Source organism: Syngnathus acus, chromosome 21, assembly GCF_901709675.1.
Source record: "Syngnathus acus chromosome 21, fSynAcu1.2, whole genome shotgun sequence".
Taxonomy (NCBI): domain Eukaryota; kingdom Metazoa; phylum Chordata; class Actinopteri; order Syngnathiformes; family Syngnathidae; genus Syngnathus; species Syngnathus acus.
Window position 1 is genome coordinate 9,799,635 of NC_051105.1, and position 15,345 is coordinate 9,814,979.

The window sequence follows — 15,345 nt, forward strand, 5'->3', positions numbered from 1 at the left end:
CACAAATTGAGAGTCTTCAATGAATCTAATTGGCAGGTTTTGGGAATATGGGAGGAAGATGGAGTCCCCAGAAGAATCCCACAGAAGCACGTGGGGGAAGAATATGCAAACTTCAAACCCAGATTGGACCCTCTAAGAATATGTTTATAATTTAGGTTTGCATCTTCAATTTAAGTGAAATGACCAATTCATAATCTGATTTTATATGAATTTATAATAATTTAATTCAGAGTCGTCCTGTCACTGTAAAGAACAACAAAATGAGGGCAATATGTTTGTAAAAATTTGATCCAGATCGCATCCTGGCTCTTAGCGATTGTAGTGCCCATATATGATATTATTCTTCCCTCTTGTGGCTCATTGAAGTACTGCGGTGCAATTTGCTGAGACGCTTTTTTTTTTTTTTTTACTATAGTAAAAATATACTATAGTATAATAATTACAGATTATAATAGCGATGGTGTTTTCTGTTCGTTATGTAGCTTAAATTTGGTAAAGACTCACGCATTTTATTGCTTCGAAATATATTTATGCTTATATCCAAATTGTTTTTTTTACAAATTCTTTCAGTAACAAGCCAGGTCAAACTTTGCTGTGATGCGTCAAAGTTGTCTAACGAATCACGATTGATTTGTGTTGTATGTGTCTTTTATGAAAGCACATCATACAATTGTTGTCCTTTAGCTTTATTGAGATTCAACACACGTTTTAATTATAGGGATGCCAGGTTGCGGTGTTTGCGGGTTGGAGGATGTATCGTATCCGACCTGGCAACTTGGACTATGCGCCCGATGCGCTCGACAGTATGGCGGACAGCGAAAGTGACATAGAAACTGACGGGCTTGAAATAGCTCTAGAATCATTGTGCCGTCGATATTGCAGCGATGCGTCCACCCTTAAAAGCAAAGACTACTGTTCTGGGTTTTGTGAGGTACGTCGGAACTATTTACGTTCGATATTCCTCGCGTATCGGTGTGTTGACAACTACAACCGTTCTTGCCTGACGTTAGCATCTCGGTTAGCATCAATGATGCTATTGTCTCCTAAACCTCTCATTTAAGCATTAGAAATTAAACTGGGGAAATCTATAAACATATATTTAGGACGAAGGTCCGGTTAAGTCACTCCCTGAATATTCAACGTTTTATCACGGGACACTTGGTGATTGTTTACACTGATAGCTTGGCGCTAACGAGTGGCTAACTGTCGTCATGGATGTTATTATTAAGAGAACAAGTGTCACTTGAATCGTGGGATTGTAATGCTGTTGTGTAAATTCTTATTTATTCCCCAATTCCAAGTCGATTAAAAGATTGAACTTGATTTTATAAAATAATAGTTCTTCAGACATTTGGAAGCATGTGGTGGGGGAAAATGACAGCAAAATGGAGACTGCTTTTGTTTTCAAACCTCAATTGAGCCGAGGCACATGTTTTCTATAACAAAAAGATCTTAACATACAGCCAAAATCCGATGTCACAAAAAGTAGACCGTTTATACTAAAATAAAAATTAGCTCAATTTGCATGCACAATATTTGAGCTTAATGATGTTTAGTCTTGGACACATATCTCATATGTGTTGTATGAATGTGGTGACTTGAACTATTTTTCTTCTTCTTGTTTTTGGATGTTTTCATGTTGCCGATGTGCAGTTGGTTGAAGCCTACACGAGCCAATGGCAGGTTCCTCTGCCTCAACTGAAGGTGCTGCGGACAGCGCTGTGCGGTTTCACAAAAGCCACAGCCAAATTCCCCGATGACTGTCAACACGTCCACAATATTCTCAGCCGTCTGGCCTTGTGAGTGATCTCTTTACTTATGTAGTGTCTCTGCATCAATTAAATCAGTTTGCCCTTTTACTGCTTTAGCTCATTTTTCTGATGACATTGTCTTTTCTTCCAGGAGTATATTTGAGCTTCTACTGTTTTTCAGCAAAGAGGAATTTGGAGAAAGTCCTTTAAAAGACATCTTAGACTCTTATCAGGTGACAAATATTTAGTCAACAATTTGTGAAGTTGAACCTGTTGATTATTGTTTGTTTCCTCTTTTAGACATGCCACGCTGAGCTTTTAAGGCACCGGAATGTTTATCTTCAGCATGCAAAGCTGATCATCAAAGCTGGCGGTCCTTGGGAGAACCAGGTGTTGCAAGCAATCCTGAAGGAGACCAACTTGCCTCCTAAAGAAGGTAAAATGTGGCTACATTTCTTTACCGAATACCAAAACAAAAGTGATTATTAACGACTGTATATCTTCCTTTCACAGTTGACGATTACCTAAGCTCAGAGCTGCCTGTTTTCTTGGAGCTGCGGATTCGCTATCTGCAAGCGTGTGAGAGAATACGGGAAGCTATGGCCTTGGCTAAGGTTTGCCTGGAGAACCACAAGCCTGGAAAACATTTATTCCTGCATCAGGCTTATCTGACCTGTCTCTACAAGGCCTCGCTGCATGAAGTCTTTCACAAGCAGGTGCTCAGTGCACGATTTGCATGCCAGGTTGTTTGTTGCGTTTACAAAGTGACCATTAAAAATATTGTGTACGTATATAATAGCATTTCAAATAATGATGGAGTTCAAATTAATGTTCCTCGCAGATGGCGAAGATTGATGGCCGAGATGCGGTGGAGATCATCTGTAACACCGAGCAAGATGAAAAAGATGAGCTGCTCCTGACATTTTGCAAAGTGTTCCTTGCCCAGCAGCTACAAAACGGAGACATGTATTACATATGGTAAGAAGATTTAGAAGGACGGATCTCGTGGTTGGTGATCAGAATAACGGCTAACCGTCTTCATAAATGAAACGGTTTTCTGTCAGGGACCTGGTGTTCATCTGGAGCAGGTTGCATCTTCGAGCCCACCCGTCGACACGGGACTTCCTGACCGAGTGCACTCGACTGGCTTCCTCCGCAAAGAACACCCGCGCCATCTTTCCTTTCATCAAAATAGTCAACGCCGAGGTGCGATTGAAAGCATCCGTCTGGGACGGCCAAAACGAATTCCCGCCTCAAACATGGAATTTGTCTTCTCTGGGTTTGTTGTGACAGCTGGGCGGCGATGGCGTGCAAGTCTGCATGGAGCTTTGCACCAGGGCCTTGCAGCTGTGTGACGCGCAAGCGGACGACGTGGCTCAGGCTCTGGTATGCAAGACCATTGCTTTCCTCTTGCCCGGAGACCTGGAGATCTGTCGAGCGTGCGCCCTGATGGTGTTCTGCCTGGAGCGAAGCCTGGACGCTTACCGAACGGTGCGCCTGCTTTACAAGCATCCCGACCAGGAGCCGCATCCTCACCGCTGCCTCGTCCCGACAAACGTTCGCTTCCAAATTATGCAGGTGGGATGAAGAGAAAGAAGGACCGTGATAACCGAGTCGAGTTCAATTACTAAATATGTTGGCTCTCATATTTCAGATGCTGAAGGAACGTCTGTCTTTTGACCCAGAGTTCTGGAGCATCATGGCCCTCAGGACCCGCTGCTTGGCGTTGATAGACGACAAAGTCATTAAGGATGCTCTTATCGAGGAGATGAGTCAAGAAGAAGAGCAGGAGGAGGAGGAAGGCAAATACTGTGATGAGGAGCTAACAAGTACTCGTGTAAATGATTCAAATGCTCAAGATGTGAAGTGCTCTGCGACTGAATCTGAGAAAGAGCCGCTTCCACTGGAACACACGTCTGATAGCCACACGCAAAGCTTGTCAAGCGCTGCTCCCGTGAAGAAGAGAACATGGGGCCGGAAACTGCGACGGAAAGTCCGACTTTTGTCTGATGAGGACATCGACCAAGGTGACGATCCGGAATACATGTACAATCTCAAACCCAATTCGTTGTCTAATAAATCTGGATATTCACTACGACGCAATCACACTAAGAGAGAAAACTGCGCTTCTGTCAAGCTCCCTCTCAACCGAAAGAGAGAATATTTGTCCCGGTGTGTGAAAAGCCAAATTTTTAAAAGGCAAGGCAAGAAGAAGCGATGGTTGCAAGGTCTTCCCAGGCTGGAAGCGCCACAGAGCGGCCAAGAGAAGGTGGTCATACTGAAAGGGAAAAAGCGGGGTAGGAAGCCCGCGCAGCGATGGGAACTTTATTACCCCGACAATGAAATAGCCCTCCCCAAGGATGAGTCTGGTCTAGGGGAGGACTCTGATACGCCTCATCTGGAGAATGAAGCTGGGACGGCGAAGGACGTAAACGACCGTTGTGGCGACCTCGGTCGAACTCAAGAGGAAGCTTCCCATATTTGCGCTCAGCCTCAAATTGTCAGCTCAGCCGTCGAAGCTGACCCCGAGCTTGATGGACCGCTCCAGAAATTGCAGAGCTCCCCAATAGAACTGATGCACAATTACCATCTAAAGTCTACAGACGGTGACCCGGCGGACCCCACGGAACTCCCCACGGAAGGGCCGCCAATCATTGAAGAATCATACCGAAAGGTTAGTACGGGGACTTTACCGGATCTGTTCTGGATCTGTTCTCTATGTATCACATTGAACTGGCTTGTCTTTTGTTTTAGGTCAAAGTGGAGATAAGTTGGAGGGAAAGGTTTCAACGAGCACAAAAGTATGGTTGTCTGAATTTTTACTGCAAGTCTTGTAAGAAAAACTATAAAGGGTTGAACGTGTTGAGGCATTTCATCGCCCACTTCAAGAGGCGCAACAGGTGCATCATCTGCGGGAAATGCTTCCAGCGCTTCGTTGTCGGCAAAAAGCACATTTGGGATCACATAGAAGAAATGTGTAAGAACCATAAAGACTCTGACGCCGAGGGAGCTGAAACCACCAACGGGACGACGGGTAATCCGGTCGAGGTTCCCAGCGAAAACCAAACGCCAAACCAGGAACCTCGGAAGAAACTGGGCAAAGTCAAAGTTTCCAGCCTCAGTCGGGAAGATCGAATCATGCGAAACCTCCGTATTGCCGTCAAAAAGTTTCAAGGCATGTGCAAGAAGTCCAACAAAGACACCACGGCGACGCAGTTCGACTTTAAGGACGAGCAGGTGGTCATTCAGGACGATCTGATCATCATCAAAGCACCCGCAAAGGAGGGCGAGGCGGCGGAAGAAAACGGCTACGACGCCATCGGCAAGTACGTCTTGTGCCCTTCCGCGTCCTGCGATCGAGTGTTTATGAAATACGGCAGCAACCTGACCAAGCACGCCGTCAAATGTCACCTCAGCGAAGACCAGGTGCTGGAAAAGACCTTTGTCTGGGCCAAGCACAAATGCAGCTTCTGCAATCGGTAAGAATTTCCTTCATGACTTTGGAGCTTGTGTGAATGCGCTGCTTTACTATTCATTCAACTCTAAAGAAGGTTCTCGATCTTTGTTCTTGTTGCTACAGCAACCTTCAGTTTGTGCAGTATTACAAGGAGCACATCAGGCGCCACGACCCTTCCCTGCCACACTTCTGCTCCCATGTGCAATGCGACCAGCACTTCTTGACGGCGCAAGAACTCCGAGAGCACATGAACTCTCACGCCCCGTTCAGCCCCGCCTGCGCTTTCGCCAACTGCAACAAGCAGTTCTCCAACATCATGAGCCTCTACGACCACGAGTGGAGACACTACGTGCCGCCACCTCAGAGGGACGAGGTCGGTCGGCAGCAGAGGCAAAGCGACGAGGCTCCGTGGAAGAAGCGGCTGAAGGTTGAGGAGAGGTGGTCGCAGAGCAAGCAGGTCAAACGGGAGACATTGGTAGTTGAGAACTCCTCCGAGGGAAATGTCGCGCCAGGAGGAGACGGTGAGGTGATCGCGCAAGGAGACGGCGAGGCCATTGCGCCAGAAGGAGACGCCGAGACGATCGCGCCGGATACCGAAACGATCGCGCCGGATAGCGAAGCGGCTTTTTTGAAGGAGGCAGAGATCATCCAGAAGCCTGTCAACGGATTCGAGGAAGCGAAACAAAGCCAAGACTCGAAAGGATGCAAGCGCGCCACGGCTAAAAAAAACCATCACAAAAAGAAGTTCAGGTTTACTAGCGACAAGCCCGTTGTGGACCCCTTGAACATCAAGGAGAGGGCCAAAAACACCACACTGTCCGAAGGCGTGGAGACTAAGTTGGAGAAGGGGCTCGTCGCAGAGCACAAAAGCTTCAGCCCTCCAGATCCTTCCTACGCAACGCCCTTCTACGCAACGCCCTTCACCCGGCTCCCGCCCTGCACCTACATGGACGAGGCTCAGCTGTCCATGCGCAAGCGGAGATGCACGGAGCAGGACGCGCACGTGCAAAATCACGCTCATACGGATGTTTCAGCGTGCCACGAGAAGCCCGAGAGCAAAGGTCACCGTGAGCAGAAGATCAGACATCGATGCGACAAGTGTCTCTCCTCCTTCGGCAGCGTCCAAGAGCTCCAGAAACACAAAGCTCTCAACACCTGCTCGGCTCTCTTTGGATTTGACTCGGATGACGAAAGTTAACAGGCCTTATGGAATTCTGCTGGTTTGACCAAAAATTTCGAGTTTCTTTTGATTTTGGTTAGGATTTGAGAAGGACTCTAGTGTAAGATGCACATTTACACTGTAAGCGGATCAAGACGGCTTTGACTGTTTCTCAGTGCTCATCTGTCATCAGAAACACCAGGATGTCATCGGGTCTTCTTGCGTCGTAGCTCGTGCCATTTCCTAGCTAGTCCTTCAAAGTAGGTCGAATTGATAGAAAATAGAACTAATCTGTTAATACTCTTTCTTCTCTAACTGTCTTCCAAATGTGTCACTCTCAAGCACTGAGGGCCGATCAAAAGAGGTTAAGAGGAATTTCTGATTTATGAAATGTATTTTTTGAGGTCTTCCACATTTTGATTAGGTTTATGGAAACATAAGTGGAGCCTTTTAGTCAAGCAATCATGGAAATCTGCCCGGATCTCCTCAGTATTAAATTACATAGGAAGCAACATGTGAGTTGCAACGGGTCTCAAGTTGTGTACAAATCCTTGGTCTTTAAGTTGTTGATTTTTTTTTCCTTTTTGTGTATGTATGAGACTTGCTTATTTATGTGTACAAATGTAAAAAATATATATTTGTTATGGTATAGGGCCAAACTATTTTTGTTACATAAAATGACTAAAATCTGTTTGATTAAACAAATGGAAAAAATGCAGCTGATAGTATATTTGTTTTATTTAAGCATTGCATATTTCATTCATAAACATATTGCTTTCAGTTCCAAAAAACGATTGAACCTTAGTTCTTTTTTTTTTTGCATTTCATCCTCATAGCAGAATTGTGGAAAATGTGCAGTCAATTAATTGCATATCATAATCACTGAGTGTGGTAGAGTAGTAAACATCTCTGCCATAGAATGAATGACCATCACATAGTGACCCTGCCTTGTTGGGAAAATTGTGAGAACTCCAGCAGCCAAGAAAAATAAGCAGTAACAAAGGCAGTGCATTCAGGAATTTCAGGCTGCATTAATTCCGACATGCAGTTCAGATTTAACATGCTGCTCGTACTATTGCTTTGGTGCGCTTTATAAAACACAAAGATGGAATTTTGCAAAAAATTAAGCAAAAAATCTACATATAATGCAAGTTAATCACTTAAACGAATATAACTGGAAACTATACAAATTAGGTTGATTAGCCTTATTTGTAAATATAGATTTATATTGCGACATTTGCACCATAAAGAGCGCTACCATATACTACCGTTTCCGCTTTGATAGCTGAAACTTAAAGAAATATTTTATTTTGAAAGGTTTCACGGATTTAAGGTTTTACTTTTGTTAATGACTGACACGTGACACATGTCAAGTTGTTTCGGTCGTGTGACGCTAAACTGAAATCCTCAATTTAACAAAATGAGTAACATAACCAGACGTATTTGAAAAATTCTTTGCAACGGGGAAATGGCCCAGTATGGATTGCAAACAAGAGCTCACGCCCAAGAAGGAAAAGAAAGTTCATTTAAGCCTTCAAAACGGATTCGTCAACAAATGTAAGTGAAGAGCGTCATACTAAACGCATTGCTAAAAAAAGAAAGAAGCAAATATTGGTTAGAAACAAACAGTATTGTTGTAACATTGAAACTAAATTGTCAAAGACGAAAACTGATAACATTTTTGCTGTAATTATAGTTAGTTTGGTTAGTTTTGTAGACGTAAAATATAGTTTGTTTTTATAAAAGCATTTTCGTTTTTATTTTATTTCGTTTACTAAAATGTTTTTAAATTGCAATTTATGCAGGACAACACAAAAACGTCATTTTTAAGATCACATCTTACCCCTCTGTACCCCTTTCTGTGCTTATCTACCATCATCTGAGGCTCATTGCTACAAAAGAGCACCACCTTTTTAAAAAGATTTACAAATTAGACCTTAAATTTACATTTAGGTTAAAACTACAGCGTATTTGTCACTACAATGCATTTTGGGGGTCAAAATTGTCCTACTCTGCTTAAATGACATCCTGAAAATTAGCTTGTTTGAATACTTTGAAAAGTTACGCAAGACTCCTGAGTGTCCCATATTGCATGAAAATTATTATTAAATATGACACCAATTTTTGCAGACTTATCTTGTGCACATTTTCTGAATTATATTGCTGAACAACGAGCAGTTACAATTAGACGGTAAAGTGCAAACAGTTCTCTCCCACCATTAATAAATTATTCAGATTTTGCATAAATGGTAGGGAAGAGAAGAAGAAGAAGAAGAGGAGAAGCCCATCGGCAAGACATCAAAGAGATGCAGAGAGGATTTTGTTTTTACAGCCTGCTGTTGGGGCTCCAGTCGTACGGTAGGTAGCTGATTTTGACCTTTCCAGCAGAAAGAACACTCTTCAAGCTAGTCTTCTTTGGGGAGTCGCTCATGTGCTTCAGGACCCACTTCAGCAGCTGGAAGAAAGATGAGAGGAGTATCAAGGATTTAGTTTGAGGCCTCCACAGCCATTTTAAGGGGTGCCCCCCTTAAAAAGGATTTCTAATTGCATAGGCCTGCCACAAGATGGCAGAAAAGTAGTTGAATTGGATCAGCAACACAATTTAATAAAAGATGGCGTTTATAGAAATTGTGGGCAGGTACCTCCTCATCAGTTTCTCCAAAGTCAACCTTGTACCACTTGAAAATCTGACTCAGTCGGACTTCTTTTTTGCCCATATCCACGTCGCAGGCGTCGTCATCCTCCAAAAAAGCCTCAACTGCCGTGCGGAGCTGCTTGTCAATGTCCTGACAAAATTAAAGGGAAGTTAACTCCAAAATTTTATTTGTAATCAAATATTTTGTGGAATATGAATTAAACGGGCACCTGTTTTCATCCATCTCAGGGGGTGGCCATTTTGCCACTTGCTGTCAACTGATAATGACATCACAGTTGCCAGCTCAGGTCATAACCAATCACGACGCTCAATTTTCTGAAACTGAGCCGTGATTGGTTGTGCCCTGAGACCTGGCAACTGTGTCATTTTCAGTCGACAAGTTGCAAAATGATTTACTTTGACTCTATCTTAGTTGTTATTGGAAGTAACTGAGCTGAAAACATGGGAAGCATACTTGTGGCGTGTAGGTCTTGATGGGAGGACAGCTTTTGGCGCCACAGTTCAAGGCAAAATGAATGAGCGGTTCAGCGTCTTTGAGCGCCACCTGTGGGACATAACAGGAAGTGATTGAAACAGATCCGATTGAGTTCAATTGACGTCTAATGTCAAGATATTCCATGATCTCCGCTAGCATACTTGTAGTCGGGGGTCTGTTTTGGAGAAAGGTCTTCGAAACTGTGCCACCCCTTTCCTGTTTCCTCTCAGAACGCCGTTCTCAATATCCTGTAAGGTGAAGATCTCTCCTCCAATCAGATAGCTGACGTAGTTGAAGAACTGGAGAAAGACACAAACCAGTTGCCGGGAGGATTCTAGAAAACACGAAGCGGTCGAGAGGGTTCAGGACTTACTCGGTATCTCTGCCAACTGCTTTTGGGGGCTCCCATGCGGAGGTAACCGTGGATGACCAAAGCGTTGTAGATGTTGATGAAGAAGGCTAGAGTCTCCTCACGGGAGAGCGAGAGGAGCTTGATCCTCTGCAGCTGAATGGCTAGTTCAGAGTAGCGTTGAAAAGCCGGGTTCTCCGACATGCCTTTGTAGTCCACCGACTGAAAAGAAAAAATATTTTTTAAATGGATTTCAAATCAAACGATCAAGACCCGTCTGAGTCGTCACCTTGCCGTCGGCAGAGAGATGCTCCGAGAACAGCTTGAGGGTTAGTTCACGCAAAAGTAAGGAGAGTTCCGCCGCTAAGGGAGAGAGGAAAGAAAAAAAATTGATTATAAGACATGATAAATTGCTGGATGCCATCTTTCACCCCAAGTCAGCTGGGATAGTTTTCAGCTCATCCGGCGGCATTTACTCAAAAACCGATGAAAAAGACCAACAATGATGTTAACATGACCAAAAATGTTAATACAGAACTGCACATGTGACAATAGAGGAAATGCAAGAAGAAAGCCACACTCGAGCAAATTAGTCTGAAAGTCAGACACAAAATTCATTAGCAACAATATGTAAGAGAGCAGACAAAGGGAGAATTAATTCCAAGATGAATCTGGTGGTTAAAAATAGGCTTCAATAACAATATACGTTCTTTTTTTTTTTTTTTAATGACAGTGTTGGAAGAGTTGGGCCTTCCCCAAACTGTCTGCACAAAGTTGAAGGCACTGAATCATCCAAACCGAGACAGTACGATTGTGTTTCCAGACTTTAGTCCATTAGTCTTGATCAAAACTAGTTTTTACCACCAAAACCACCAAGTTAGCAAAAGCCGCCACCCCAAAGGAACCTTTTGGACCTAGCAAGCAGCCATGACAACGACGCTCAGGAAGGACAGTCAGCTCGTGCCACGGCCGGTCGGCGGCCCGACATACCCTCGAGGGGACTGCAGGACGCCGTCTGTCCTGTGTTGAGTGCAGAATGCGGGTCGTCCTCCATCAACCTGAACAGCGCGTCCCCGCTGGCTGCTCCAAATCTGCCATCTATCTCCCCGCGCTCTCGGACAATGGTCATGTACTTCTTGAACAATAATCCCTGGCCCACACTTATGGCTTGACCTTGGTCTAGCGCACACACAGGACCACAGTCAAGGCTGGACATGACCCAGTTTTACGTCTTGGTAGAAATGGGCTGGAGTTGCTGCTCTTGAACCTTGCTTACCCATGCCCTTGTTGTTCTGGAGCCAGGCAAGCAGTTGGTCCTTGGAAAAGCTCTTCTTGTACAAGGTCAGGCCCTTTCTCTGAGTGCCAATCACGTGAGCATCTTTAAGTTCCGCAACCAGGTCAGCCAACTTGTCTTTCTCACACTCAAATTCTGACAAGGAGTCCAACAACAGAAACTTTACATCTCTCGCATTTGTGCATTTTGGCAACAGAGACTTTCCACGCTTTGCTTTTTTTAGCTGCAGGTACATCAGGTACATGTGAAATGAAATTATAAATATGTATTATAATAAACTATTAGTAACGCCCTCTAGCTCCCTCACACGTCACTCTGCTACAGCCGCTTGGTTTATGATAGTTTTAGTTTCTACAGCCTTGAAACTTTAGTTTCCAGGAGATGAACTCACTATGTTGAAAGACCAAATGTTGCACATGTGCTAGCTAAAGTTTCACAACAAATGTGACTACGCAATAAAAGCTCTGTAAATATACTGTGTGACAAAAAAGTATATAGTAGAATAATTTTGAGAGACCAAATTCTCTGCAGCCTTGCATTCTTGTCAGTGTGTACAGATGGTAATGTTTGATGTGCCTTTTCCTTTTCTTACAAAACTATATAACGTGTGCAACAACATACGATTGTCATGAGGGTCCGCATCCAAAGCAGCACCCGGTGACTCTTTGACCTCCGGTAGCGGTGGAGCGTCAGCTGTAAGAGGTTCCTCTTTGACCATCTTCACCAACTTTTGAAGCTCCTCTGGAGCCTTCATACAAATTCACAAGTCAAAGTGTGTTGTTGTAACATCAAACACTTTTGTTTCCTCACCATTTTTTTCAGTTTTTCATTGCCCCCAATGTAAAGGCTGTTGAAGAATATTTGAGGGACTGAGACCCGTCCACCTGACAGCTTCTTCACCGGCGCCTGCAACTCGGGATGCTCATTGAGATCGACGTCGCAAATCGGAAGTCCTAAGGGTGCCAGGAAGGCTTTCGCCTGCCGGCAGTGTGGGCAGCCTTTGATGGAGTAGATGGTCACCCGACCCTTGTCGCTGTTTTTAAACTCCTCCATCTACAGAAACAGAACATTGTTTTAACGTTCTCCTTTTTTTTCTACATGGATTTTGTATGAAACCCTCTATAGTCAAATGCCGCAAAATACTGTTTTTTGTGTAATACAATTCTTTATTCACATGAAGACATTTAATAATAATACATTACATTTGAGAATGTTTAAAATGCAACCATAGCGTGTTAATCCGGTTGTCATTTCCCCCCACTAGGAATTTCTTTAGCGCATCGAGGAAGTCAATCAGCAGTCATCTCAGAGCACTGTCTTTGACTTTTTGCTATCTGTTATTCATATTTTAGTAACGAATTGTGACTCCTCTTTTGTCTTTAACGTCAACAGCAATTAAAATCAGTGTTCAACATTTAGGAGCAAGGTCCAGGGTCCAAATTCTTTTAAGACTCACAAAACAATCATTTTCCTTTTTAGGGACATTTTGTATACGACTAAATAGATAATACAACTGAAGACACGCTACTGCGCAACTATTTTAGCGTGATTAAACAAGTTGCGCTGGTAAATAATGAGCTATTACATACTAGTACACGTCACATACCTGGAAATTACCTGCAAATCGTGTTCGAATTTTCCTGGTGATCGTAGAATGAACTGTTAAATAACACCCTTAATTGAAATGAGTGAGTAAATTGCCCAACATGAGCGATTTTTTTAAGGTTACGCAAATTAAAATAATGTTCAGATGAAACTAACGTTTCAACTGCTCAACATAACATTATCGATTAACTGCGATCGGGCTACTGCGGCTAGCTGGTTCATCTTGAAGATGCGTTCAGGAGCACCTGGAATTCTAAACGTTATATTTCTTCTACAAAAAAAAAAAAGAATATTTCATCTTATTTGGTAAAAATTTTGTATTGAATTATATTGCATGTTTGATGTATCGCTAATTCCGTAATCTCAAATTTGTATATTTTTAAATTTTGTGTCTAGTTTTACATAGGTTTCTGAATTCCGCGGAATTTTATATACCAGACTTTTAGGGCGCCGTATGATTGGCTGCTTCATCCAGGCATGACACGCCCTAAACTACGCCCATAAAATTACACAATTCCATGAAATGATGATGTAATATACATAATTTGTACAAAATGTCAAGTTGGTTAGGGAGCGGGTTGAGTTTAATGGGTTTCATAATCACGTTGCCACTCCTTTGCTTGCAGCCTGGATGCAGCAATCGTTCATATTGCATATGTTCATATTCAGCAGCCAATCATATTTTAGCAGGGCGGGTCCTGCCGAGAAATTAAGTGGGACGCTGAGCGACCCATATCGGACTTCCCCATTTGGTGGATCTTTTTTTCTCGTCCAAAACATTACCATTTTATCACCTTTGACATCAAACTGTCCTAAAAAACAACTCCCTTAATACAAACGCACTTTATTGCTTATTAACAGAAAAATGAATTGCAGATTTTAATGCGGAACCATTGTTCGTTCCTCTTCTTGTTTTGCCCGAATATGTTTGGAATCGGACTAGGCTCTGTTGCTGAAAGACAAGCCTGTTTGTTTACTTTGAGGCGAATAAAATGTCGATCCTGTCAGGACCAGAGCGTTCTGGCTGTTTAGAAATACTAAATTTGATGTCGAAGGAGGACCTACTATCACTGAGTGACACTGTCACCAATAAAATGATTGCGGTGGAGGACATTACAGGTAAACGTCTTCTCGGAGATACGTAGCAAGTCAGTGAAATGTTTACTTAGCATGTCTTGTTCAATGTCTTCATACAATGTCGACATAGCTTGTTTTTTGGTGAATATTTTGCACTAAAGAGAAGTGTAACGGTCCTTCTTCTTTCATTTAATATTTTGTATTAAAGAGGCCAGAGCGACAATCCTCTCCTTCTCTAAAAGTGCAGAGGAGCTGCTGAAAAGGAAGAAGGTCCACCGTGAGATTATATTCAAGTACCTGGCCCAAGAGGGGGTGGCAATGCCCCCCAGTAGTGAGAAACACCTGTTGGTGAAGAGGACGCTGGAGCTATGGTCAAGTGCAGAGGTAGGGGCGTATTGAAACATTTGGACACACCAAAGTAAGCTGATTTTTTTTAAAAACATTTTTAAACATTATTGTGATCACAGAGAGCGACAGATGACCCCACGAAGAGACCAACGCCAAACACAGACATTGAAACAGCAATCGTGAAGGCTGACGGTGACTGCGACACTTGGATTCTGGGGCAGCAGTTCTGCATTTGGTTTTTCCAGCTGTTGAACAGTCAAAACCCGTCACTGGGCCACCAAGCTCAAGACTGGGGACCACAGCACTTCTGGCAAGATGCGAAACTCCGCCTTGTTGCCAGGTGTCATGTCAAACACTTACTGGCCATAGTCTAAGATCAATACACTTTTTCTTACTGTTGCACTTGTCTTCCTCAGCGCTGGCAATAACCAGTTGGAGGAGTTTGTGGGTGCAGATCTGGTCAGCAGCCGTCTACTGGCCTTGACCAAGGAGGAGCGTCTCCATTTCAGCCCCAATTTGGAGCCGCGCGGCCTCAAAACACTGTCTTCCCCCCACGGCCTGGTTCTGGTGGCTGTTGCCGGAACCATCCACAGAGACACCGTCTGCCTTGGCATGTTTGAGGAAGTAGTTGGACTTATTCGCGCCCCGCTGGATAACAGCAACTGGAAGATCAAGTTTATCAACATGAAGATCCGAGGGCAGGATGCTCTGGGTGGTACGCAGACAACAGAACCAACCTTGACTTATGACTCCAGTGAACTGAAGATGCTCTGTACTTTATGATGATGTCTGTTTCATGTTTTACATTTTACAAGTTTAACTGAAAACTCTTTTTGTATTTATGAACATAACCAAATCATACCGGGTTTGACTCTTCTTAGAATAATGCAAATGTGTGTGCTTCAGTCAATTCGGATGCATTACTTAAAGCATGAAAAGAAGTTCTTTTTTTTTTTTCACGACCAATTCTTATAGATTTTTTAGATTTGACTTTACCATGTTGAAAGATTTGTTGATAGATCTGTTAGATTTTATTTTACCATCTTTTAAGATTTGCTGATATCTGCCCTCATGACAACCATCACATAAATATTTATATATCAAATAAAGCATTTATATTGGCTCTTTGGATTTCAAAACGTTCAACTAAAATTGAATGGGGTTTTCCCCCCCC

At 43.2% G+C, this 15,345-nt stretch overlaps 3 protein-coding genes across 5 annotated transcripts; 2 read left to right on the plus strand and 1 right to left on the minus strand.

Annotated features, from left to right (window-relative positions):
* The first annotated feature begins 769 nt into the window (after window positions 1-769).
* LOC119115632 (zinc finger protein 292-like) lies at window positions 770-7,085 on the plus strand. 2 transcript variants are annotated; one of them, XM_037240375.1, is made up of 11 exons: window positions 770-931; window positions 1,654-1,799; window positions 1,903-1,984; window positions 2,052-2,187; window positions 2,265-2,494; window positions 2,593-2,729; window positions 2,816-2,957; window positions 3,045-3,329; window positions 3,406-4,425; window positions 4,506-5,230; window positions 5,332-7,085. In XM_037240375.1, the coding sequence occupies exons 1-11, from the start codon at window positions 806-808 to the stop codon at window positions 6,404-6,406; spliced, it is 4,104 nt and encodes a 1,367-aa protein (XP_037096270.1). In that variant the 5' UTR covers window positions 770-805; the 3' UTR covers window positions 6,407-7,085. The 2 variants fall into 2 exon arrangements, with proteins under 2 accessions (XP_037096270.1, XP_037096272.1); XM_037240377.1 differs by having other exon boundaries at window positions 2,265-2,467.
* A 5-nt stretch (window positions 7,086-7,090) lies between these two features.
* On the minus strand, window positions 7,091-12,993 carry zgc:152951 (uncharacterized protein LOC569013 homolog). Of its 2 annotated transcripts, none has more exons than XM_037240462.1 (11): window positions 12,759-12,993; window positions 11,952-12,194; window positions 11,763-11,889; window positions 11,124-11,276; window positions 10,838-11,026; window positions 10,137-10,210; window positions 9,872-10,069; window positions 9,660-9,797; window positions 9,478-9,567; window positions 9,010-9,153; window positions 7,091-8,822 (listed from the first exon to the last, which is right to left on the minus strand). In XM_037240462.1, the coding sequence occupies exons 2-11, from the start codon at window positions 12,192-12,194 to the stop codon at window positions 8,694-8,696; spliced, it is 1,485 nt and encodes a 494-aa protein (XP_037096357.1). In that variant the 5' UTR covers window positions 12,759-12,993; the 3' UTR covers window positions 7,091-8,693. The 2 variants fall into 2 exon arrangements, with proteins under 2 accessions (XP_037096357.1, XP_037096356.1); XM_037240461.1 differs by having other exon boundaries at window positions 12,748-12,993.
* Window positions 12,994-13,318: 325 nt separating this feature from the next.
* On the plus strand, window positions 13,319-15,302 carry c21h3orf38 (chromosome 21 C3orf38 homolog). The gene is made up of 4 exons (XM_037240522.1): window positions 13,319-13,865; window positions 14,032-14,207; window positions 14,291-14,511; window positions 14,588-15,302. The coding sequence occupies exons 1-4, from the start codon at window positions 13,739-13,741 to the stop codon at window positions 14,952-14,954; spliced, it is 891 nt and encodes a 296-aa protein (XP_037096417.1). The 5' UTR covers window positions 13,319-13,738; the 3' UTR covers window positions 14,955-15,302.
* The last annotated feature ends 43 nt before the right edge of the window (window positions 15,303-15,345 follow it).

What these genes read in the sequence shown, in the direction of transcription:
- LOC119115632 (XM_037240375.1), top strand. Translation starts at nt 806, where the DNA reads ATGGCGGACAGCGAAAGTGACATAGAAACTGACGGGCTTGAAATAGCT. An exon ending in CAACTTGCCTCCTAAAGAAG is followed by an intron (nt 2,188 to 2,264) that starts GTAAAATGTGGC and finishes TTCCTTTCACAG; the next exon opens with TTGACGATTACCTAAGCTCA. An exon ending in GGAGACATGTATTACATATG is followed by an intron (nt 2,730 to 2,815) that starts GTAAGAAGATTT and finishes GTTTTCTGTCAG; the next exon opens with GGACCTGGTGTTCATCTGGA.
- zgc:152951 (XM_037240462.1), bottom strand. Translation starts at nt 12,194, where the DNA reads ATGGAGGAGTTTAAAAACAGCGACAAGGGTCGGGTGACCATCTACTCC. An exon ending in GCAGTTGGCAGAGATACCGA is followed by an intron (nt 9,798 to 9,871) that starts GTAAGTCCTGAA and finishes GTCTTTCTCCAG; the next exon opens with TTCTTCAACTACGTCAGCTA. An exon ending in TCAAGACCTACACGCCACAA is followed by an intron (nt 9,154 to 9,477) that starts GTATGCTTCCCA and finishes TAATTTTGTCAG; the next exon opens with GACATTGACAAGCAGCTCCG.
- c21h3orf38 (XM_037240522.1), top strand. Translation starts at nt 13,739, where the DNA reads ATGTCGATCCTGTCAGGACCAGAGCGTTCTGGCTGTTTAGAAATACTA. An exon ending in AGCTATGGTCAAGTGCAGAG is followed by an intron (nt 14,208 to 14,290) that starts GTAGGGGCGTAT and finishes TTGTGATCACAG; the next exon opens with AGAGCGACAGATGACCCCAC. An exon ending in AAACTCCGCCTTGTTGCCAG is followed by an intron (nt 14,512 to 14,587) that starts GTGTCATGTCAA and finishes TGTCTTCCTCAG; the next exon opens with CGCTGGCAATAACCAGTTGG.